The 25,579-nt window shown below is 40.6% G+C and overlaps 1 protein-coding gene across 2 annotated transcripts; it reads left to right on the forward strand.

Annotated features, from left to right (window-relative positions):
• The first annotated feature begins 5,928 nt into the window (after positions 1-5,928).
• Positions 5,929-24,775, forward strand: KCNS3 (potassium voltage-gated channel modifier subfamily S member 3). 2 transcript variants are annotated; one of them, XM_061351191.1, is made up of 2 exons: positions 5,929-6,057; positions 21,126-24,775. In XM_061351191.1, the coding sequence occupies exon 2, from the start codon at positions 21,175-21,177 to the stop codon at positions 22,657-22,659; it is 1,485 nt and encodes a 494-aa protein (XP_061207175.1). In that variant the 5' UTR covers positions 5,929-6,057; positions 21,126-21,174; the 3' UTR covers positions 22,660-24,775. The 2 variants fall into 2 exon arrangements, with proteins under 2 accessions (XP_061207175.1, XP_061207176.1); XM_061351192.1 differs by lacking the exon at positions 5,929-6,057 and adding an exon at positions 8,639-8,753.
• Positions 24,776-25,579: the final 804 nt, after the last annotated feature.

Consider the following 25,579-nt stretch of genomic DNA (forward strand, 5'->3'; position numbering starts at 1 on the left):
TGCTGTTTGATGGAAAAACAGAGAGCAGCCAAAGAAGACTTTGGCAAAGCAGGGCCTTACATCTGATAGCTAAGCAAGGTGAACCACCCCACTTCATCCACACTTTCCATTCAACATCTACATTTTTAGCCAGATGTAGTGATGAGGAATGTTCTTGATTCTTTTGAGGGGAGAACAAGCATTCCTTTTTAAACATCAATTTTCTTCTTGGTTGTGTCACCAAGAATGTGTTAGTGCTTCATCTGCAATACACTGTGCAGTCATTTTGCTAGTGCTGCCATTTTGGTCTGTGCTTCTTCCATAACTGCTAAATAACAAAAAGAAAAAATAATGTAAATATCATTTGAACCAGAAAGATAATTCCCTTTTGTTTAGTCACATAGAATGTGATTAACTTTACTTTTAGTCCTCTGATTTTAGATTTTTAGCCTGAGCCATTAGGCTTTACCTGCAGTCAGTCCGATAAAAATAAGCACCTCCAAAAAAGCATTTTTTATCATTTGTGTGTCTAAAATACATAGAATAAATCACTTGTCACTGACAGAAGAAGGTCCTAACTGATTATCTTAGACTGATGATCTTAAGGTCCTTTCCAACCCTAACTATGCTATGATTCTATGATTACATAACCTTTGAAGGAATGCAAATGGGTAAACTTCATACCATTTTACTATCTCTAGAGCTGAAAGACTTCTGTATTGACCTTCTTTGGAAATTACATAATAATATTGTCAATAGTCTGCCCAGATAGATTCTTCAGAATAGAAACTTTCCAAAATGTGGACAAAGTTCTTCACTTTTAGTGCTCTGATTTTTTCCAGAACACTTTAAGTAAACACAGGATGGCAATGAAGATATAATAGTCCCTTCATACGCTCCAAAGATTTTATTTAGCTAACCCAGACCCACAAGAATGCCATAACTTCTTTCATTATTCATAAGAAGAACAAGGTGGAATGCTTTCAGATGTAAATAACCTTACATCTCAATAATCAGCGTTATACGCCTGTATAGCAATATCGATTCCTGGTCTGTCTTTCTTGAAAGTATTGAAGGAAATCTTTGCAATTCTATCCTTTACCCACACAGCAAATGACTGATGGCAAGTCAGAGAAGTGGACATGTCAAGGACTTCAGAGCTGAACAGAAACGCAAAGTAAGGACAAATCCCCCCAAAGAAAGAAAATAAACTAGAAATTTTTTGCTAGATTTGAAAAGAAATAGAGGAAAATAAAGTTTAAAAGTTAAACAAATTGAAACACTGCTATAGCTTTAATATCACTCTAATAATTTTAATATTCCTTGCCTTCCAAACCCTGATTTTCACTTTCTTCTATACCCCTGTCTTATCCAATCTTCAGGATTTCTTCCTTTGTACTTGACTGTATCACATCTACCCAACTGAAGTTATGTGCCTGAAGTTCCTAACAGACCACCTTGGTAACACTGAATAGTAATAGAGTTGAAAAGCAAAAATCAAGGCAGCAAAAGAGAAATAGAAGAATAAAGAAAAAGAAGGCTTCAGAAAGAAAGACCCACCTTCTACTTCATTTTCTTAAGGAGTGAAAAAAATTACATTTGGTCTTTCTTCACCATTCTTTACAAACATCCTTTTCCCACTAAAAGACTTTGCATTCTTTTACCTCACTAACTATGCTTTCCCATTATTTATTTGTTTTTAATGTGCAGCACTGTAAAGCCCAGCGTATTTGTTGTGAGAAAGAATTCAGCTGCAACAGCAAGCCAGGTTATATAGCCAATGTGTAATCACTGTATTAGTAGCCTGTGTAATGATAGCTGCTGCATTCAGCATTTCCACAAGTTGTCATTTGTAGATTGTGCTTCCAAGGCCCTACTTTAGACCTTTTCTGCTACAGGTCACATTGTAATTTCAGATTAGTTTGTGTTAGGAAAGGTACCAGGAATTTCCTATCTACTTCAGTGAATAGTGATTCGGTAACTTGCCATCCATCATTTTCTATTAAACAAGCTTCTGTATTAATATGTTTTCAGAATAAATGGAATACATCCTTTCCAGAAATGGAATACACTTAATGCACATGGACATTAGACTTCTCTTCCTAAGAAACGTGTCAATAGCCTGATAATCAGGGAATAGCTGGCATTGATAAATGTCTTTACTTCTGCTTGACTGAAGATCTGATATGGTTCACATATTCCTAGAAACATTTACGGATGTTTTAAAATGCAAATGCTAGCAGTATTCTCCTTTGACTACTCATAATTTAGTACCAAACTCAGCATTAAAAAAATCAGTAAAAACTCTGAGGCTCCTAGTTCTGTTACTGGTTCTGATGTAGTGCTTTCTCAAGTTACTGAACCATACTGCCTCACAAACCCTTTAAAACTCTCTTTCTCTTGATAATATTTTGTTATAATTAATCTTGCTATTTAGTGAATCGAAGGTGTTATGTTGCATTATATGAAGTAATTGTCTCAGGCTACTTAAGAAGGACCCTAATCTTTACAAAGAAAGTTTGTCTTCCTGATCTAAACAGCAAAAGTTTTGAATTCCCACTGATTTTCATGAACTGAAAGAACACAGTCCCCAGATTGGGAACATAAAAGCAAGTACAGGAGTGCACTGTCTTCAAACCTACCTCTTGCTTGTGACAATGTAAAACTGTAATATTACAAGAGTAGTTCCTCTGATTTGTATGAAAGGGAGGTCTGATCCTCTGTGGATGTAGTGCAAGCTCCATGTAAAACTCAGTTGGATGAGACATTTTTCATTCAGCGAGGGTGCAAATGAAACTCAAAGTCCTGCACTGAGAAACACATAAATCACTGGCAGAATGAAATGCTATCATTGGTATGAATTGTGTAGGAAGTGACAACTCCTTCTGGTCGCTGGTGTGCCAGCTGTGGATGTCCATCACCAAGTACTGCATGGGCTGGAAGTGGATTTGCAGTCCCGGTTCTGCATGCCCTCCTGCAGGCTGGGGTGGGTGGAACTGCAGCATCGATTCATCTTTTGCAGATCAGATTCAGCTTTTGCTGACAGGGGAATTGCCATTCCAATTGCCTTTTTCTGCCTTTTCTCCCCAGGAAAGTACCTAAGGCAGAGTTACTCTCACTTTGTCCCACAGCTTTGCAGCTTAAATTATGAGCATTTGTAGAGGAAGAACATTGAATCTGCTTGCCTTTCATAGCATCCCCCTGGTGTAACTGCTGACAAAATTTGGTTGAATGAAGGCAATTCAGGGAAGAAAACAAATACGGGATAAAATGGCCAGCCTCTAGGGATGTCAGGATTACACAAACAACAAACTCATGCACAACAGTGTTCAGGGCATTGTTTCCAGTTTCGATTAGCCAGTGTCAGCTTGATTTTGGATAGGCTCACTGCATGCTTTAGACAGACGTAAAAAGGGTGTAAGATATTTTATGGGGGAGTCACAATCCCTTTTGATGTAGCCATATATTCACTAGTGCAAACTTTCCACTCCACTGGTGAAAATCATCTCATCTTAAGAGGGACTTAAACCAAAAGTTTTGTCTTAACTTGTTACCAGCAGCTTTGAAGGAGTTAATGTTTGTAAAATCTATTCTGCAGACTTTGTAACGATTTGTTCCAGAATACAAATATTTTTGGCTGACCTTTGGCTAGAGCACAAGATACTGTAAGCCAGCCTTATATGTGCCATTTTCCCTAACAGTCTTCATCTCACAGTCCTTTTTGAGCTGATAAGCAACAATTAACACCGTTTTGTGTTATTATAAACCACTGCAGTGCAACAGAGATGATGGTGGTATAGCCTAGATTTCCCTTCATCTCTTTTCCCCACTGCCAGCAGCTAAGCTCGAGCCCAATATAAACATCTGGCAATAAGTTTTCCTGCATCAGGAATCTAGAGATGACCTCTCTCCTTTTTCAGATGAATGAGTCAAGCAAATTCCAGGGCATGTTTTCAAATGAAGATGCAAAAACCTGCCAAAACCATCAAGTCTTCTCTTTGTGTAAAAGCATGATCACAGTTCAGGGGAGCTGCTGTGTTTTAGTGGAAACACATGAAAAACTGCTTTGTAAGGGAAGATGCTCCTTCAGACAGCTCAGTGCTCAGACACTGCTTATGAGAAAAGAAACCATGAAATACAGAAATAAATGCAATTCCTAAGTCTCGCGATATTTCTTGATGCAGATACAAAAGAGAAGATGTCTGGCTCTGCAGAACACTGGGAGGAGAGAACTGGCATTTCTAAATATGCTGCCCCCAGGGGACTGGGTCTGTTGTCCAGAAAAAAGCAATGCAACATCATGCTGATGTAAGTAGCTGTAAGTTGTGATAATGCAGGTTGCAGCTTGACAGGCTCGGTGGGAAGCCAAGACAGCATGTTTCTGCCCTCCATGCCAGGAGGACCATGGAGCAGGATCATGGGAGATACCCAGTGGCTGCAACAGTGGCTAAGGACAGGGTCACCAGTGTCACCAGGTGTATTGACCTGAGCAATGAGCTCACCACATCCTCCTTTACCTCTACAGATCTCACTGACGGTTACAGAAATGTGTCCTTGCTGCCCATGGAGCTGCCTCTCAGCATTCTGGGCAATTTCCAGCATCTTGCATTCTTGCCTGTGAGACTTAGGTTGTGTAACTGTCTGATGCGCTGCTGTGCTGCAGTACCATTTCCAAAGTCAGTAATGATATTTCTGCAGGATCTGTCAAATTTTATGCTGAAATCTCCAAATGACCCACTAAGATGACCTCATTTGTCTTCAGGAAGCATTCTGCTCACATTCTTGTATCTGGATAGTTCTAAGAAATTCACTCTGCACTCAGTGCATTGCTTTCTCACCAACTTTCTGTAACTAAATGCCATTCTGTGCAGGTCATTACTTTTGGTGTTAATATACTGCTGGTTAATTATGGTTTTAGCAGATTGCCATGAACAATGTTGAAAGGTTGCTTTAATGTCTGGATAAGCCATATTCTGCAGTGATTAAAACTTCAATGATTAATGAAACAAGAAGGTGATAAACAATGAATTTATTAATGCAATTATACACCATAACTTGTAAGAGGAAGAACCCTTTCTGCACAGCAGCAGTAACTTAAGTAACCAGTAAATACAGTGAAAGAGAAATGTACTACCTTAGGATTCCCAGTCTCCTCAGTCTTCATAACTGAGGACTTTTGTGACTTCAAAATTATTACCAGTAACACAACAGCATGGTGATTATTCATGTTGACTATACAACAAGAGGTCACTGAAGTCCTTAAAACATGTAATGAATCCTAATAAACCCACACCCAATCCCCCCCCAAAACCCAGGGAAATTTCAGCAACATTCGTGCATGTTTTTTTTCCCAAGGTAATATTGATTTATTCTATGATTCTATGATTAGGGGAAAAAAATGGCAGATACAGTTACTAAGCAAATATCTGCTGTTATGATGATGTTGATGGTTCAGATGGATTTTTTCTAATTAAAATTTCGGAAATGTTTGCAAGAAGTGCAGAAAACACTTTTGTTTGTCTCAAAATTTGTAATGAAGGACTAAACCTCTACATTCACCCTCGGCAATTTTCAAAACGAGGCCAAGTGGAATGGGCATAATGTTCCATTCTTGAAAGTTTACGCTGGCGTGCTTTTGTTACACTCGGAGCCGACTATTACCCTCTGCTTTCGACTAAGGCAGAAATAAGCCCTTACACTACGGAAACTATTTTGGGGCATAATATGGAGAAGAAAACACTTCCCTCTGCAGCGTGCGGGGGAACATGCCGCATCCCCCACTGCACCGCTGGCAAACGAAGTCCTGGATTTACCACTTCAGCAAATCAGCGGGAGTGAATCAATCGCGGATCAATCCCGTTCTCGCCGTCACGATCTGCGTGGTACTTGGCACCGCTGCCGCACAAAAGCGGGAAGGTAAAAGCCGAGCAGAGCAGTTTGAGAGGACCCGCGGGAGAGGTGGGACTCGCCTGAGCCCGCCCGCCGCTGCCCGCCTCCCCCCTCCCCCCGGGGCTGTGCGGTGCGGCCCCGCGGACCCGGGCGGAGCGCGGCGGGGCAGCCGGCAGCCCAAAGCTCCAGGTAGGCAGCACCGCCCTCCCGCCGTGGCCCGGCCCGCGATCCCGGTCCCCAGTCCCCAGTCCCCGCCGTGGCGTGGCAGCCCCAGCGTGGGCGCCTTCGCTGCTTGGTGGGGAGGGCACGCAGCTCAGCCCACCCCAGCCCAGCACGGCACGGCTCTGCTCGGCGCGCCGGAGGTGCGGTGGTTTCTCCTTGCGCTTTGCGGAGCAAAGAGCCAGGGGAGAAGGAGGAGAAAGAGGAAGGGGTGTATGTGTGTGTGTGTGTGTGTGTGCAGTTTGGTGCTGGGGGAGGCCCGGCGGGCTTCCCTGCTCCGCCGAAGTCTTGCCCGGCACTCTTCGATCGGGACTTGCCGCGCTTCTCCGACACCGGGCTGGAGACGGCGGGGGCTGGTCCGGTTGGGCTCTGTCGGGGGACGGCCGCTGCTGGGGCGTCCAGCCGGTTCTCCTGCCGACTTCTCCGCGGCTGCTTTTTAATGGCTTGTGCGGAAGCGGATCAATAGAGATGTCTCTGAACCCTTTTCACATTTAGCGGTCTGCCTTGCCTTTTAAGAACACTTTTGGATTAAAAAGTAAACTAGATATAAGCAGCCGTGAGTCACTTACAGTAGCCTGTATGGCTACAGAAATGCGGGAGAAGTCTCTTCTCTCTGGATGGCCGATTTAAAGCAGTCTTACTAAGTTGGGGATAGTTAACTTGATTTTAGGTCCAGGTAGATTTTGAAGGGGCTTTCTATTTTTTTTAATAAAAAGGCTTTCCTTACGTGCTGCTGTAAGACAGTGGAAATCCTCGTTGCTCATTTTCTGGATTTTCCTGCAGTGAGACAGCCTTGTGTCAATACTGTTTCTCTTTTGTCTAATGCAAAGCACAACTGCTGGTTATTCTGGGAGCTGAACTCAGTGACTGCTGGGGAAGGTAGACCTCAAGATCTGAGCAGCAGCAGTGTATTGATTCCATTAGCAGAATTTACAGATCTACCGCCAGATCCCTTTTAGCAGTCACTTTCCCAGAATTAAAGTTCTCCTCAGAGCCTCGGTCGCTGTTCTAGGCCAATAGATGGCATAAGGTACTCAGGCGAACATCCTAAGAGGGCAGAGGAGGCAAGAATGCACTTTGTACACGAGCCAGGATTTTCGGAGGATGTGAGTCAAATTCTGGGTGTCCAACTTGGGGTAATTTGGGAGGGTCTCATTTTCAAAGCATGTCCTGGGCCACATATTCTTACTCTCCTCTGTCACAACTGCAGCATTTTCCGAACTCCTTCTCTGCTGTAAGCAGTGAGGGTTCAGCCATACACAGTTTTGGTAGGATTCTATCAGTGTCCATACCCTAAGTTCACTAGGATGCAGAGGTGGCTTTTTAACTTTGAGAGGTGTATTTCATAACTGCTGCGGGGGGGGGGGGGGGAGCTGCCCTTTGCAGCAGTGTTGAAACCAGTAATCGTTTGTTATGAGAATGGAGGGGGACTTCATAGAGAATTGCATCCTCTCCTCATTGAATTCATCTTTCTAGATTTTGCTGCTCAAAAAGGCAGTACTTGGGGGAGTGGAAGACAGTTGGCTAATAAGGAAAAAACTTAGTTTCAGTTATCTATACCTCTGCTGAGATAGCACCTTGGGTAGAAAAAGATTATTTTGTTTTCAGAAATTGTATTGATTACTTGCATATAGGTGGTAACTAAATGGTGATAAAGAGCTTTAGCTGACAGTACTCGGCTTTTATATGGTGCTTGTTATCTATAGATTTCAAAATGGTTCTTTTTACAGAGAGGTGCAGTATTATTTCTGGATGTTTGGTTGTTTTTCCTCTCAATTGCAGGAATTGAAGAATGGGAAAAGGTTCATTAATAGTATCTGAATTTTCTAAGTCACTTGCTTCTTTCTGTTCTGTTAGACCTTCTTTATACAGGCTAAGAGGCTTTAAAGTTGATCTTAAAATAAGAAAAACCTGTATGTACTTACAGCAGAGGACATTAAAGGTCTTTTTGAAGAGACTGTCTTGAACACTGCATCCAAATGCCTGTCTTGTACCCATCTCGGCTCTAAGGCAGTCCACGGAAATGGTAGCAGCCCTTCAACTTCCTATTTGTGGCTGTGGGCAAAATAAAATCAGTGAACAGCAGTTTTCAGCTGAAATGCAAACTCCAGTGTGGTCCCTAATGTTATTCCTGAGACAGGTGAGGTCAGATGTTTTCCTAAAATGTCCTCTGTAGAAACAGAGAGGCCCTGAAGGAAAAGCATTTCTTTGCTCACCCTCTCTAGGACTTTGCAAAATTCCCAGGTCAAGAATAATAAAACCATCTCAAACCTGAACAGATGATAAATCAATATTAAGCCATCTTAGCTGGGCAATTACAGCTATAGGCAAGGTAAAATCAACTATTAGTCCTTAGTGCCAAAAGCATGAGCCAGGCTCAACATCACTGCAAAATAAGGTTCATCAGTGACTGAGCTGAGTTGCAGAGGCACCTTAAACTCATATGGAGGGCGGAGATAGGTGGGCATTCCCAACTCAGCATTGGTACATGGGCCAGAGGTGAGTTTTTGTTTTGGCTGAGCACCCAGTGAAGCTGGCATTGGACACATTGCCTGCTTCTGTGCTGGATCGCTGCCAGAGACCTCTGCCACTGCTCCTGTGGCTTACCTTCTGTTTGCATCCCTTCTACCTACCAGCTGAGCAAGCTGAGCACCACTTGATCTCAGGTAAAGTAAATGCTAGTTAACAGGGGTTGTGTGTGAGAGGCAGATGCTCTGCAGAGTCTGACGTGAGCTAGAGACTGAGAAGCAAACTGTATCCTGTTGGGCAGTATCTTTCCTGACAGCTTGTCCTTCAGCTTGGTTACTTGAAACAAGTTGTGGCCATGCTTTCTGTCTTTTCTCCTGCAATCCCTCTGGCTAAACTCGTTTGTTTGCAACGTGCCTCCTGTCTAAAGGCTCTTGATTTAAAGGACTTGCTTACTTGCTAGTGGGGCACATATATTTAAAAAGATATAGCCAAGGCTAATGACTAGGAACAAGGCTCAAGTCTCTTAAACTCGCATCGTTCCTTGCCTTGCAAATTTTCAGTTATGGGATGTCTGCCAAGGACACATAATAAAACAGAGCTTATGAATAAATAAAATGTATTCCTCTAATCTGTGGATATTTTCTTCTTATCTTGCCTTTGCCCTCTCTGTTTGTTCTTATTTCTTGCTCTGCATCTATTTTTATTTGTTTAGCCTCTTTCTCCTTTTTAAGTTATGGGATCATCTTATTTTTTTCCCATGTTGCCTCTTTACTTTCTGAGGGGAAAAACACCCCCATGAAACTAGGCAGGATGCTGCCTGATTGCCTTTGGTTCTGTGTAGAGGGCCAAATTCCCAGCTGACAGAAACTGTCCTTGGCCTGTTCCAGTCAGTGGTTCTGCACCAGTTGATGTCAGGTGATCATCTGCTCCAAAGTATAACCCCAGGATACTTCTCCATACTTTACAATTTATTTTTTTTTCACCATTTCTTTTATTTTTTTTCACCATTTTTTCTTCTGTCCTCTTTTATTTTTTCCATATTTTACCAATGAGTATGTTCTAGTCTGCCTTGTCTTACCATCATTCATAATGTATCTGAAGTGCTAGCAGTCATGTGTTAAACTTTTGTTATCTGTCATTTGTGGATAACTTGCCCATTTTCTCTTAGAAGGGAGTTCTATATGTGACAATTGCTTGTAATGGTTTTGTTTTTCGTTCGACTATAGAAGAGATGACTTCTAAAATACTTATCTTGGAGAGGAAGATGGTATTGACCATATTGGTTCTTAGCTTCTGAGGGAGCTCATTCCACAGTCGTGATCTTATTTTCAAGGTAAATTTGTCTTCATCACTTATGTTAGGAGGTCCCATTGTGGTTGCTGTTCTTCTTCTAGAGCTCAGTTTACTCTGGATTCAGGCCACCTGCTCTGCTAGAGATAAAGCCAGAGACCTTGATTTTTGGGTGCTATTCTTCAAGGAGCTATGATAAGTCTGGAGTAAACATGGTGGTCTCTGGTTGAAGTTTTAGTTATGTTGATATGAAGGGTCATGGAAAGCTTCACAGTGATACCTGTCTGCTAGGTATTCCTGATGTCATTGGTTTTAGCATAACTTTATGTTCTTCCTTTACCCCTTTAATTTCAAGAGCTTTATCCTCAAGCTCTCTAACTCATCTTCTTGCCCTTCACACTAAAGTGCCTTATCTGTTTTGCCTTCCCATCCTTGGCAGGTGAGTGGGGAGTGAGGTGAGAGATTTTGATTTACTGGCTCTCATAGCTGCTGAGGAGTTGCTGGGAGGGGGCACATTGGGAAGCCATTATGGCTCAACCTTTTGAACTCCCAAATGTTCAGAGCAGCATGTCCCCTGACTGCAGACGTCAGGCTGACTTCAGTTTGCCTATTGCTGTCTCTTGGAGGGTATACCTGTTCTGCTGAAGCCATATGTGCTCTGAACAGGACTGTCTTGGGGTAAATGAACTTCTCTGTTTTTGTCTCTCCTCCTCACACCCACCTCTCCTTTTGAAATGTTTTTGTCTCACCAGCCATTAAAAACTAGCAAAGGCTACTAGCAAAGTGGAGTGTGGCTTGTTTAAGGAGGACATGTTATTTATCATCTGAGACAGAGAATTTTACTTCCCCCCTTTTTCTTCCTCTTTTGTACATTTTTGCCCTTTGTTTATCAACTTGGATAAGCAATTTAGATGCTGATACCTTAAAAACTGAGTAGTTCTTCTTCTATCTTTAATCATTCTAGCTGGGTGCTACTCTAATGACAGGCTCAAAGCTCAGCCTGTGCAGGGGATTGCTTGTCTTCTTTTTTGGTTCTCACTAAAATCAAAGCAAAACCAGAGGCTTTATGAGTTTGGGAATGTTCAAGTAGAACATGTTGACCCACGGTGCAATGTCAAACAGGTCACTTCTCAAGTCTCAGGTTTGGCTTCCATAGCATGGAGCTTAAGGCATGTGCCTCACAGCACTTTTAAAAAAGTGCTGTGAGATTTATGGACAAAACTGTCTTGTGCATAATAGTCTAGTGAAACTTAGTATTAAGAATTTGCTGCCCTGCATAGAAGGCATTTTATATTTCTTTGTATTTTTGCTCTTTTTCTCTGAGCCTAATAAATTGATTGCTGCTGTTCGTGTAATTACAGGAAGCTTACCTGTGGGATGCAGAAAATCAACTTGAGGAAAAGCTTATGACAGCTTGGATTTTGCATGGAGGAGTTAACACACAGCCTTGGTAGTTTGATAAAAACTGGAAACATTTCTGATAGCTCTGCTTCTTTCTTCTCTTCTACCTCTTCTTCTTGAGCTCACAAAAGCTGATGCTACTTCCAGCGGTGTTAACTGCTGTGAAGGCTTCAGTACAGAAACCTCCTTGGTACCAGAGGAGAGACTACTGCAGAGGGCACGGGGATTCTCACTCTTGACTTTAGTGAGGGAAGACAGACCTCATAGTTTGTGAGATGCAATGATAAGCCTATAACATTACTTTAGTGTACAATTACTGTCAATCAGTATGTTTAAAAGGGAGGCTGCAAAGAATCAGATGTGCCCCAAAGAAGACTCCTTTTTATTAAGATTTTTGTTACATCTTTTCTATTTTTTTTAATTAAAATTCTTCAGTTATCTGAATCATTGTGACTGCTGATTTAACTAGATTATGATTCCAGTACTGCTTTGTAATTTTGTGAACTCTATTTGTTGTCAATTGAAAGAAGACCAAATAGAGCTGTAAGTTAGGTTTTTGTTTTGAAAATGACTGACTCCTTACTGTAGCACAAATTTAAACGAGTCCTCCATGGTTTAGCCTTTGCTAGTGACAAGCACTGAATGATGGTTTCAGTGTGACATTTTAGTGGCAAACACATTTTCCCTGAATAAGCTGCTGAAAAAGATGCTGCCTTGTATATTCTCCTTAATCTAAGGAGATCTGTGTCTCCCTGTCCAGTGCAAAATTTGCACTGGAAAGGACAGCCAATAGTGATAAATACTGCTGTTTTAATTCACCCATGAAACTGGTAAAATCTTGAGCTAAACAAGGGGGATAGCATGGGTCCTTGACGATATTTTAGCTCAATGCCATTAGTCTGGAAACAGTTGTGATGTTTATGGTCTCATTTTTTGTAAGCTGTTCTTTTCAGGGAGTTGCGATTTTGTTTTACTGTTTGCTGTTTGTTATGCCAGGCAGAGGGCAGTTTTTCCCACTCATTTTGATTGATTTGTTAGAATGACAGGAAAACTAAGGACAAGTTAGCTCTTTGGGTCTCATAGTATATTTGACACTCAAATAAGAGTACTTGTGGGACATGCTGAAACCTGTGAATCTTAAAAATGAGAAAAGCCTAATCTGCAAGCACATAATGCTACTCAAACTGCTTATTCCTCTGTCTTTGGAATGCTCCATCCATCTCCTAGCTGTGAAGCCAGCCTTCTGAGTTTTTCTTTGAGTACTAGAGGGTAGGGAACGTGTTTCAGCCTTCTTAAGCTGCCAGTTGTCCCTGAATCTGAGCAAAAGCTGCAGTTCAGACACTTTTTGCTTGTGTATATCAACGTCTATCTGGAAACTCTGTACTGTCTTAGCTGGCATCTCTGACAGCTCCTGGCTCTAGGCCTGAGGCTTGGATCTTGGGCAGTTAGACATGTTTCTCTTAGAGATAAATCGCAGTGATTTCAGCTGGTATCAAGTGTTTATGTATTCAAATACAAAGGCTGAACTTTAAAGGTCTTTGGGGCCCCTGAAGCCTGTGGGAAACTGCCACAGAAATGAAGTGAGAGGCAAAAGTCCTCGTTTTTCTCTCAGGCTTTACTGAGCACATAATGAATTACTTCCTTCAACCAAGGATCAAAAGAAAGAAATGTAATTTCAGGTGTCTTCTTTTTACTCCTAGTGAATTGTGGATTAGCACTGCTGCTAAGGGCAAACAAGTTTTCACTTAAAGTTGTATTTAGTGGTACTTTGCTTCAAGCAGCAGCTTATAAATGGAAACTACCAACTAAAACCAAACACACATTGCTCTTAAAGTAGTTTCTTCCAGTGCACTGCATGTACTTAAATATATTTTTTTCTCTGAAGGTATGTAGTCAGGGTCTCAGATCTTCCTCTGGACTTGGTGGTGTGAACTGCCTGTGAAATCCTTGGGACACATTGAGGGAATTTATGAATCTGTCTAAGTGAAGGTTAGCCCAAGTAAAAGGCTAAGAAATTCCTCATTCTGTTAAAGTCTTCTGCAAAATCTCTGCTGATTTTGTGGGATTAGGATTTACCCAGCCATCTATCTTTAGTTTTCTTTCCTGGACACTTGTGTCGGTGATCTTAGATGTTAGAAAAACATGTTTGTAAAAATAAGGTGGTAGAAGGAATGAGAGGAAGAGTTGTTTCTGGATGATGAAATTCTTTCTAATTTGGTTTGGCTTTATGTTCTGTTCCAAACTTTCTGTAGTTTGAAGGCAATAGTAAAAATTACACCTGAGTAACTTTATAGGGCCTTATCTTAGGTTGAGTAAATGGCCATATTGACATGGGCTATGTATTAATATTGCCAGAATACCACGCATATAACACCTACAGTACCTTACAAGTTGTGTAAATATGCATTGTTATTTTGCATATGTAAATCCAAATCTTCCTGAAAATAAACTACGGATAATAATACTGTCAGGTGCTGAGATGAGTTGCGCTGGTATGATTAATGCTTATTTGGTGAAAAACCTACTTGCTGGCTGTTCTTTTTTGTGTATAATGACAATGCTTCAGCTATTTCAACGAATATTGAGTTGAACAGTGGCACAATGATATAATTTTATATCTTAGCCTGTCATGTACTTGGTTCACACATTTTCTGGCAAATGTCCTTTTCTCCTCAATGCTTTGAGGGGGCAGCCGAGTTGAAGTAAGTGGGGGATATACCTTTGTTTTTTGAGGTCTGAGATGGCTAATACAACTGTTATACACTGATGGGATGCTAATAAAAGGGAATTTGGCATCCTGGATAAACTCCCATCTGGGCTGCAGCAGTTTGGGGGCCTGACTGAATGGAAAGAGCTCTGTAGAGAAGGACATGGGCATCCTGGTAAGGAATGTGTTGAACACAAGTGAGCAGTGTTCTCTCACAGTTAAGTCTAGGTGCATCCTGGGCTTTATTAGCAAGGCTATAGCCAGCAGGTCCACAGGAGCAGTTATCGTTACCTGCTTAGCACTATGAGACTGCATGTCAAGATCTATGTCCAGATTTGGGCTCTCCACTCCAGGCATTGACATACTGCAGTGAGTCCTGCAGAAGGCCATCAAGATGGTTGGGGGTTGGAACACACAGCTTATAAGGAGAGGCTGACAAATATGGGATTGTTCAATCTAGAGAATGTGCAGAGGAAACTTTACTGTGAACTACAGTTGCCTGATGGGTAACTTTTCTCAGAGATAGCAATGGGATGCAAGTCAGTGAACTCAATTTAGAATAAAAAAGCGTCTGATTAGACTTTAGGAGAAATATTTTAACAGGAAGAGGGATCCAACACTGATCTGGGTTGACCAGAGTTTGGGAAATCTTGGAGATATTTAAAAGCTCAGTTGGCCCTGAACAGCCTGCTCTAACTGGACCATCTTTGAGCACTGAGTTGGTGAAGATGACATCCAAAAGACCTTTTAAATGCAAATTAGTTTATGATACTACCTGGAAAGCTAAGAGGAAGGGCGGAACAAAGCAATATCCCTTATAGGAGTGGTGAGCATCTGACCCAAAAATCTGAGTTCTCTGAGAAACTGAGGCTTCTTGAAGCCTAAGTATGCGTAAGGCTTACACAGTAGCTCCAAACAGTATGTCCTCAGAGCTTGATCTGCATGTAACATTTACTTAACACCATGCTACAGTTTGTCTCCCACTCTGAGTTGATACCTGATGGACACAGGTGCCTGGCTTGAACTGTAGCATGTTGGATGAGCGGTTCCCAGTGTCGGCTGGAAGGCTGCATCCCACTCCTTTCATATCCAGAGGTTTCTGTGAAAGTCACTTGTTGATATTCCCTCACATCACACATGCTCATGCATTATAAAAGTTACTTGTGTTCTTGGAAAGTGATTATTGGATTGAAGCAGATTGCAGGACTTGCATAAATGAGATCTTCAGCTCTGTTTGAGTTGCCTTGGGTCAAGAGAATTTTTATCTTGAACAACAGACTCCTTTAGTGACATTAAAGTGCTTCAAACAGGTTTTTACAGTTTTTCAGTTGAAGATTTCACCCAACATATCTGCAATAACAATTGCTTGTGTTCTTGTTGGCCAAGAGACTGTAAGTATCTTTGAGAATTTCACTGTGGTAAACAAAGCCTTTGTTCATCTCTGAGATTAGCAGACCTTTTTTTCAAAACATAAAGAAATAAATACCATGTAGCTGTAGCTACTCAGGCTGACAAGTAAAATTAGCTATATAGCAAGGGAAGAAACTGAACTGTGATGGAGAATTTGTAGATAGCCTGTTTCCGCTGTCCATCCTCAGTCCATTCCATGGGCCTGAACTGCAGCACAGTATGCTGAAGTAGATGTTAGGAAGATAATTTTCAGAGAACAGGGGCATTAAACACTGGACTAGATTCCACAACCTCACTGTGCAAGCCTTATTATGGGAGATTAAATAAACATGATGAAATTTTTTTTTAGGAATAACTTATCCTGCCTTGAGGTGAGGGAAAAATTTGATTGTATTACTCTTCAAGGTCCATTTCTGACCTAATTTTTGTAGCCAATAGTATATTGCCAACATAACCATTTTATAAATAAAGACCCCAAAGTGACTGAGATACACCTGCAACAGCATTGTGGGGAGATAATTTTTTTTTTTTAAGCAGCTTACCTCAAAGCCAGGACTTTTTGGAATAAAACTATAATGGAGTGGATTAGTACTGTGCCATCTGCAGCCGAATTGCCCTTATAGCTGTTCTGGTCCTGTGACTGAGTGTTACTGAAGGTGTGATTGGCAGCACAGGCAGGATGGGTTTTGCATGTCTTCTAACAATTTTTATCTGCTATGATGTGTTACAAAATAGCCCTAATTTATGAGGTGCATCGATCTGTCATTGTTTAGAACAACTTATTCACCCAGTGAAACTGACTTTTGCGATTGGACTGTGTGTGTGGGAAGAGAGAATCTAGGAGCAGAAATGATCCTGCAGCATCAGGACTCATCTGTTCTAAGAAACTGAGGACAATTCCTCAGACTCCAAAGTGAAAAATAAGAATAACTGTTTTTTCTTTACAATCAAGAAATGTAGGATGAACTAATGAATGGAAAATGTTGAATATCAGGTCAATGTGCCTGGCAGTGAATTAAAAATCTTAATTTTAACTCTCTTTTCCCCTTCCACAAGAGATAAAAATTATCTGAATTTTTCAAAATTCCATATTCAGTTTCCTTCATATGGAAGAGTTATAGTTCACTGTGGATATAGTTCACCTTTGTGCAAAGAGACAACTTCTTTTACCATCAAACCACAGCAATGATGACTTGGGATAATAACGCCTTTGGGATTTTACCATCTTCTCAGATATTTGTATGAACTTCAGCAGTTGTGGCAATATAGTTCAAGGAGATGCTTAATGTGGTCAGCTGGCTGTGGTAGCCAACAGGTGTTAAAGTGCAGCAGCATTATAACTATGCTTAATTGGTGGGGATTTATGGGTAGATTTTCAACCATTTTAATCTGTTATTTCCACTTAGTTAAGGTGGATAACGATCTTTTAATTTATATGAACAGAATATAAATTACAGAGCATTTGGGAGCACTGCAAGGTGCAAGCCTTCTTAGCTGTCATAATGTGTGTCATCTCCAGGAGCTTTTCAAGATAGGAAAAGGATACATTTTTCTTTTTCTCTATTTTTTTTTCTTTCAATCATTTCACAAGGTGACATTCTGATAACTGGGTGGTATTAGATCACTCTCCCTGCTCTTTACGTATATGAAAAGGCAATTCAGATCAGATTGCATTTCCAAAGAAGCTTCTGTCATGTTGATGCTATAGCCTGTGCTCCTTTCTCGTACCCACCCCTTGGCATATACTCTGTCCTTGACAGCATCATCACAGTGAAAATCAGCAAAATTTTGCTTTAGGAGGGTTCATTTTACCTAGTATTAGCCACATGCAAGTTAGGCACCTTATGACACTACTGACATAGGCTGCTTATCTAGCCAGTATAGGGTTGGACCCCACCTGAAAATGTGTGCCTAAGCTAATTGGTATGAACCATGGGCTTGAGGTGCTTATTCTTCTATTTTTGCTTGTGTTCTTTTGTAACTGTGTTATAACAGCTCCATTTCTTCCTTATGCAGTCTTTTGGAAGAGGTGATTTAAAAATATATATTTTGCCTTCCACAGGTACAGATCATTTTACATTTATTGTCAGCAGTGCTCCTAGCAGCTACTGCTGTTTCGAAGTGATGATCTTCTTTCTGATCTCCATTTTATTGCAAAGATGCATGAACATTTGGCCCAAGTTCAGTTTCTAAAACAGTCTGGAGTCATCAGTACAATTGTACCAGGGCTGAACTTAGCCCAGTAGGTTTATGTGAAAGTAATAGCAGAACAAAAATTTGGTTCTGGATATTTCAACTCAAAATTTATTTACCTATGTTCTACTGGGAGGTTGTACAGAATCCATTTTGAAGAGAGATGTGCTTGCATAGTGCTATTATTTTCATGGTCTTTTAATGTAATATTCTGGATAAAGGATGTCAGTGCCTATGGAGTATAAAAAAATACAGCTGATCAGATAATTTAGCTGATGAATTTATCCTGTCTGCCTCACAGAACGTCCATAACCACAGACCAGTTTTTTCAGATTGTCTTGCTGTTTGTGCTAGATGACTTTTTAGTTAACCTCTGTTGCTACAGACTGTTTGCAAATGACTTTACGGTTAACTGCGTCAAGTAGTACAAAGGAGAGTTGATGGTTGCAGTTTATATCACATTGAAAGAGGCTGTGATAAGTAATATTGCCTTACATTTTTTTCAGGCTTAATTACATGTGCTAAAGCAGTTATAAATTGCCAAGCTGACAGACAGTAGGTTAAGTCGTACTAACTGGATTTCAGTTCAAATCCTTAATTGTGATTAATCAAGTAAATTATACATGCATTTAGATGTTTTACTATGCTCAAGGAGTAACAAAGCAAAAACAGTGCTTTTAGGTGGAGCATTAGAGAAGTATTTACCCTATGATGATTGGAGAAATTCAGACACTTAAAAAATCAGTGAAACTGTTGATCCTGAGCTGAAGGTTGTTAGGGTCATATCCACAGCTTTTTAAAAGTATATGTGTCTAAAGCTGCATATGTGTCGGTAGGGTGATTTGTAGAAGCTCTGAACTGTCAGGAAATTAGCAGAAGTTAGATCCCAGATGGTTACCTGCCTCATTAGGAGGCAAAATCTGGTGCCTGGGGATGGTTGTGTGCCCAAATAAGACACCCTTGATTTTCAAATTCGATTTTCTGAATTGGGAACCCTAAAATAGAAAATCTACCTAGATTTTCAGATTCTTTGGGAAAAAATATCCCTGATCTCTGGAAATACTTTGTAGAGTTTTAGAGATTTGCATGTTTATTCAAGTGCATGTCAGTATCAGATTCTTCTTGATTTCAGTGTGAACAGGACTAGGCAATTTTTATTTTATTCTTTAAACTTAGAGGAAGCCATCCTGAAATGTGAATTTTCTTAGTCTTGAGAGGTTTATGAAGTGCTACTGTGTAGCAAGCAGGAGATGAGGCTATAGATAACATAGCCATGAAGCGTACTGGGAGAAAATCTGTAGGTCTGCGCTGTCTTTTAAGTAGCAAAGCACAATATATCCTGTCCAATTATAAATTAGTTCAACTTTCTTTCTATTGTGTCTGGATAATCACAGACAGATTAATGCTAACAAAAACTGAAACCATAACAATTTGGAATTACCAGTAGCTGAGGTACTGCCATACTCAAATGTGCAACACGTCAGAGAAGGTGTACTGAAGCTTGTGATGTCGAACCTCCGGAGTATGGGGCTTTGTGCAGAGATTGTGTGAAAGATAACTGCAAAAGAGAAACTTTGCTGACAAATATTTCTAATGTTGTGGCATGGGAATCCACAGTGCCACTGAAAATCTTTTAGGGGTTTGCTCCTGAAGAGTTTGGAAACAACAGCATTTTGGGGTATGTTATACATCTGTGGCATAGTTCTCTAAAAGGGATTGTATATAGAATCATAGAATAGTTAGGGTTGGAAAGGACCTTAAGATCATCTAGTCCCAACTCCCCCTGCCATGGGCAGGGACACCTCACACTAAACAGTGCCACCCAAAGCTTTGTCCAGCTTGGCCTTCAACACTGCCAGGGATGGAGCATTCACAACTTCCCTGGGTAAGCCATTCCAGTGCCTCACCACCCTTACAGTAAAGAATTTCCTCCTTATATGCAATCTAAACTTCCCCTGTTCAAGTTTTAACCCGTTACCCCTTGTCCTATCACTACAGTCCCTCATGAAGAGTCCATCCCCAGCATCCCTATAGCCCCCCTTCAGGTACTGGAAGCCTGCTATGAGGTCTCCACGCAGCCTTATACAGGCTCTGTCTCAGTGACCTCTTTTTGTGAGCTTTAGGGATTTCACAGTGTGTAAAAGCCCAGAAATTTACAATATCACTTCCATAGTCAGACAATGGGCCTGTGGCCTTGCCAGCAATGTATGACTGCAGAAGCTCTGGCTAGAGCCCATCTGCAAATTGGACTGGGAGTTGGACCCTGTCATTTTGATTTTTATTCTAATGTTTGTATCCTTTTTCACACAGCTTTGCCTTATGACTGGCTTTTATTTAGCCCTCAAGCTCAGCATTTGGAACTTTTATTTGTTGGAGTTTTTCATCATCTTGGAAAATAACGTTAATTCTTCCAGTAAGCATCTTTCTTTTGTATTCTGTTTTATTTCCTGTTCTGAGTTCTTATCCAGTAGCTCATTCAAACAACTGAAGCAATGAAAGCAAACAAGTAACTAACATCTGGGATGTGTTTGTTTACTCTCTCATACTCTCTCCAGGACAAGAAGTGTGTGCTTTGGAATGTTTAGCAGTTTATGATGTTGTATATGAATATTTGTTGTGTATGGAAGATCAAAGACATTAATGTTGCACTTCGAGAGTTGATGAGTTTGTGGTAGTTTTGTGTTCTTAGGATGTTCGTGACACAGGCTTTGCCACACTAGCAAATTTTGTTTCCAGCTGAGCAGTTTTACCTTTGGTTGAGTGAATAAAGAGTTCCCTTGAGTAGAGAGCAAGTTGGGCTGAGGCAGAAGTTGTCTTCTGTGGTCTTTGCCCTGTGGCTGAAGTCACTTGTTTGAATGCCACAAATTATTCTGATGGTGCCTGGCATAACAATGTCTTGGTCCATGGTCAGGGATCAAGGTCCTTGGAAGTCAAACAAGACATTCTTCAGATCAGGAAGCTTCTCTTGACATAGTTAGCACATTTCCTATTCATAGTTTCTTGTGCCTTCTTTATTTAAGCTAAAAATAATTTAACAGTAGCATTATAGCAGGTTCCTAAGCAAGATTTATTTTTTCTCTTTATCTTGCACAAATTATGACTACAGTGCCCTCAAAACAAAGCAGTAAAATGTTGCTCATTGAACTACATGGAGGCACCATTATGAATATCATCCACATAATCAATATGGTTTTAAATTGTTGTATATTGTTGACAAGTTTTCTGTCTTTAGTTTAAACATTTTTATCAAAGTAAACTTATTTCATGACTATTAATTTAAATATGATAGTAGAACACAGACTGATTTACTGATGAATTATGTGTTCTTCTTCCATACTAGAAAAAATTATGGAGAGTAAACAGAACCTGTTGATTTAAGACTTGCTAAAGCTGTGTTAAGCCATAAACCTGATTTAAACGTGCTTTTGTGAAATGCTGAATAATGGTGTTCATTACTTCTTTTTTTTTTTTCTTACAGCATTTCACAGTAACCAGACATGGAAAAAACAATGTGGCACAAGAGCAAAACTGAATTAAGTGCTCTAACAATACCTTATGTTCTTTTCAGGTTCAATGTAATCTCACTGGGCACCAGAAGTGGAACTCATCTATTCAAAATGGTTTATGGTGAAATTTTCCACAGACCTGGCAAAGATGCAGAACTTATCAATTTGAATGTGGGTGGCTTTAAGCAGTCGGTGGATCAAAGCACCTTGCTCCGATTTCCCCATACTAGACTTGGGAAACTTCTCAAATGCCATTCAGAAGAGGCTATCCTAGAACTGTGTGATGATTATAGTGTTGCAGACAAGGAATATTACTTTGACAGGAATCCTTCCTTGTTCCGATATGTTCTGAATTTTTACTATACAGGCAAACTTCACGTCATGGAAGAGCTTTGTGTCTTTTCCTTCTGCCAGGAAATAGAGTACTGGGGGATAAATGAGCTGTTTATTGATTCCTGCTGCAGCAATCGGTACCAGGAAAGGAAAGAAGAAGGTCCTGAGAAAGACTGGGATCAGAAGAGCAATGACAGAAGTATAGACTCCTCTAACGAAGAATCATCTATATTTGATAAAGAGCTGGAAAAGTTTGACAATCTGTGTTTTGGTGAAATAAGGAAGAAGATCTGGGTCAGAATGGAAAATCCGGCATACTGCTTATCTGCCAAGTTAATTGCCGTGTCATCCCTGAGTGTTGTCCTGGCATCAATTGTGGCCATGTGCATTCACAGCATGCCAGAGTTTCAAAGGCTGGACGCCAATGACAGGGAGATTGAAGACCCTGTGCTGGAAGCTGTGGAGATCACGTGCATCATCTGGTTCACTGCGGAGCTAGTGATCAGGCTCATCACTGCTCCAAGTCAAAAGAAGTTCTGGAAGAAACCACTGAATATCATTGATTTTGTCTCTATTATCCCATTTTATGCCACGTTAGCTGTAGACACGAAGGAAGAAGAAAGTGAAGACATCGAAAACATGGGGAAAGTTGTTCAGATCCTGCGGTTAATGAGGATATTTCGCATCCTGAAACTGGCCAGGCACTCTGTAGGACTGCGGTCTTTAGGTGCCACTTTGAGACATAGCTATCAGGAAGTTGGACTTCTGCTTTTGTTTTTGTCTGTTGGGATTTCTATTTTTTCAGTGCTTGTTTACTCAGTGGAGAAAGATGATGACTCATCAGAACTGCAAAGCATCCCTGTTTGCTGGTGGTGGGCAACCATCAGCATGACCACTGTTGGTTATGGGGACACTTACCCAGTCACTCTTGCTGGAAAGCTGCTCGGCACCCTGTGCATTATCTGTGGGATACTAGTGGTAGCACTTCCAATCACCATTATTTTCAATAAGTTTTCTAAGTACTATCAAAAGCAAAAAGATATTGATCCAGACCAGTGCAACAATGATCGCAAAGAGAAATGTAATGACTTACCTTATTTTAATATTAGGGATATTTATGCAAAAAAGATGCACTCCTTCATTTCTAGCCTTTCTTCAGTAGGAATTGTAGTCAGTGACCAAGATTCAACAGATGCGTCCAGCATCCAAGATATGGAGGATGCTTATAACACAGCATCTTTAGAGAATGGTACAGGAAAATGAGTTGAGCAGTGTTCACTTCATTTCTCTTCTGATTCTTGGTAAATGTGGACTTACAAACTTCAGTGAATTTATTAAGAGCAGTTAATTCTCAGGGTACTTAGCTCTCAGCCATATTTGGACATTCTTTGCTCTGAGGATGCCATAAAAGTGTCGTTGTTTATATGAGGCTTTAAAATATGCCTCATATGGTGGTTTAGTCTTTACACAATTAATGTTATGCATTTTTTGGGGAGGAGAAGTCAGGAAAACAGTTTTACATGTGAGGTCAGTGTTTGTTTGGTTTTGTGGAAACAGTTTTTGTTCGGTTGGTTGTTTTTCCCCTGCAGCAATCTGATAGCTTATACAGAATATGCTTTTATAATTTGCTGCTCTTCAGGTAGAGATATATTAAAAATATGTAAGAAATATCACACAAGTTGGTGAAGTTTTTACCTACAAATACATCAGAAGAAAGAAGGAATTATGTACATGTAAAACTGTGCTCACTAACACACTGATGTGATTTTGGAGTTGGGAACCCATTTCCTATGTTGCAGAAAATGTATTGGTACATGTTGTTTTTACTCCATGGAAGCATAATATTTATGAATTTCTTTCCAAAAGCACAATGCATAATTAGTTTTTTAAAATAAATTATTCCCATAGTGCCTATATTTTTCCCAGTGTCCAGCATGGTCAAGCTCTATCAGGTCCTGCAGGGTCTACATTGCAAGTCTCAGAATTAAGCGTCTGGTGTGGGGAGGGCAGGAGCTTAATGTCACCTCTTCTGCCATTGCAAACCTGAGTGATTCTGATGCCAGGAGAGGACCCTCTTCTGATTAAGACCACCCTGGTGGCTTCCCCAGAGGCTTTGTTCTGTGTGCACTGAATCAAACATCTGAGGTGGTCTTTATAAGTTATTGCTCCCTGCCGTCAGCACTACTCCTTTGCTCAAGGTTGCTGCCTCAGTACAAGCAAATACAAGCAGTGTCTTGGCTGCACTGGTTCTCAGTCCAGGGCTGTAATGCCAAGCAGCAGAGATGTGTGGACATACTCTCCTCTACCATACCTATCAGAGGTGTAGGGTGGGGCACTCGTATGAAGCTATTTCAGCTCTTTTTTCTAAAGCTCATCTGTTGGTGATGGAAACTTTCTTGGTTTGTACTATGGGCTGGAACATGGCTCATTGCCTGGCAAAATGCCGCAAGCTCTGTGCGTTCCTCTCCAGGGTTTTCTTATGCAACCAGCTAATCCTGCTGTGGTTCAGACTGGATCTTCTAGGGCTACTTAAAAGGAAAGGCATCCGCTGAGCCTAGCATAAAGGAGTAATGGAGGATCTCAAGGTTCTTACAGAAATCCATAGTGTTTCATTTTCTTTCATTTGTCTAGCAACTAAATAATATTGCTGGACAATGGAGAATCAAAGATGCTGTGATGTTGATATTTGCCTTAAATAGAGGCTTAACTTTTTTTTTTTTTTATTATTATTGGGCTAAATGCTGAAAACCTTACTGAGTTTCTACTCAAGGCAGATCAAACTCAGTAGAAGCTGATATTAAGACTGAGTAAAACCAGAAGATGGCAATCAATATTACTGTCTGCAGAGCGATAATTTTTCAGGTTTTCTAATGACTCTCCCCCTCAACTCCTCTCTCTTCAGACCCCATCTGGAGTACTGCATCCAGCTCTGGGTCCCTGGTATAAGATGGACATGGATCTGTTGGACAGAGCCCAGAGGAAGTTGCAAAGATAATCCGAGGGCTGGAGCACATCTCCTATGAAGACAGGGCGAGAGAATTGGGCTTGTTTAGTGTAGAGAAGAGAAGGCTCTGAGGAGGCCTTAGAGCAGCTTCCAGTACCTAAAGGGGCCTACAAGAAATCTTGAGAGGGACTTTTTACAAGGGTGGGTAGGGATAGAACAAAGAAGGATGTCTTTAAGCTAAAAAAGGGGAGATTTTGATGAGATATTGGGAAGCAATTCTTCACTATGAGGTGGTGAGGCACTGGCACAGGTTGTTCAAATAAGCTGTGGCTGCCCTATCCCTGAAAGAGTTCAGGGTGCACTTTGATGGGGCTTTGAGCAACCTGATCTAGTGGAATGTTTCCCTGCCCATGGCAGGGGGTTTGGAGTTAGATGATCTTTAAAGCCCCTTCCAAACCATTCTATGAGTCTGTTATTCTAAGGAAAAAGAATAGGGTGGATCAACCTGTACCTCAGAAATAGATGTCCCTCAGGACTGCTGTGCACCAATATTGTAATGTGGGACTTGAGACTATTTTGGGCTTTGGAGAAACTTCAAAATTTGTCTTATTACTTGCAAGTGTTCTAAGCGTATGTGATGCTTGACAGATAATTAAGGTTAATTTATCCCATAGTTAATGCAGGAATATGAAAATGGAAAGATAGCCTAAATGTGTTTTGTTCTCACTGAACAAGTAACATTACAAAGATGCAATGATACAAAATATTAAATATGTATGTGTGTATAGATCTAATAGGAACTAGCAGAATAACAGCATAAAAATTACTCTCTGTCTAAAGAAACTCTCTTGATAGTCTCCATATAAAGATACATTGCAGTGCTACTGAAGCTCAAAAGCAATGAAAAATATTGGAACAAAAAAGGTAAGAAATGTGTATTAAATAATTGAGAAAAGCCTGCTACTGAAAAATCTTGGTTTATAGATCAAGCATTACCCAATGATCACAGAGTATACAAATTTTATCTTAAATCTTACAGTGGTAATATGGCATTAAATTATTAAGCTCTTGATCACACACGAATCAGTATTAAGGCTGTGACACTGTTTAAGTTCCTCTGACTTTCTTTGTGCATAGATACAGCTTGTTTAAAAACAACAAAAAAACAACAACAAAAAGCCCCCAAACCAGCCAGACGTGAGGTGTCTTCTGGAACATATCAGAAGGTAAAGTACATAC

This window comes from Neopsephotus bourkii, unplaced genomic scaffold, assembly GCF_033783945.1.
Source record: "Neopsephotus bourkii isolate Nb327-2 ecotype Australia unplaced genomic scaffold, CSIRO-AGI_Nbou_v1 NB_565, whole genome shotgun sequence".
Taxonomy (NCBI): domain Eukaryota; kingdom Metazoa; phylum Chordata; class Aves; order Psittaciformes; family Psittacidae; genus Neopsephotus; species Neopsephotus bourkii.

Coding starts and splice junctions, on each gene's coding strand:
- KCNS3 (XM_061351191.1), top strand. CDS start 21,175: ATGGTTTATGGTGAAATTTTCCACAGACCTGGCAAAGATGCAGAACTT.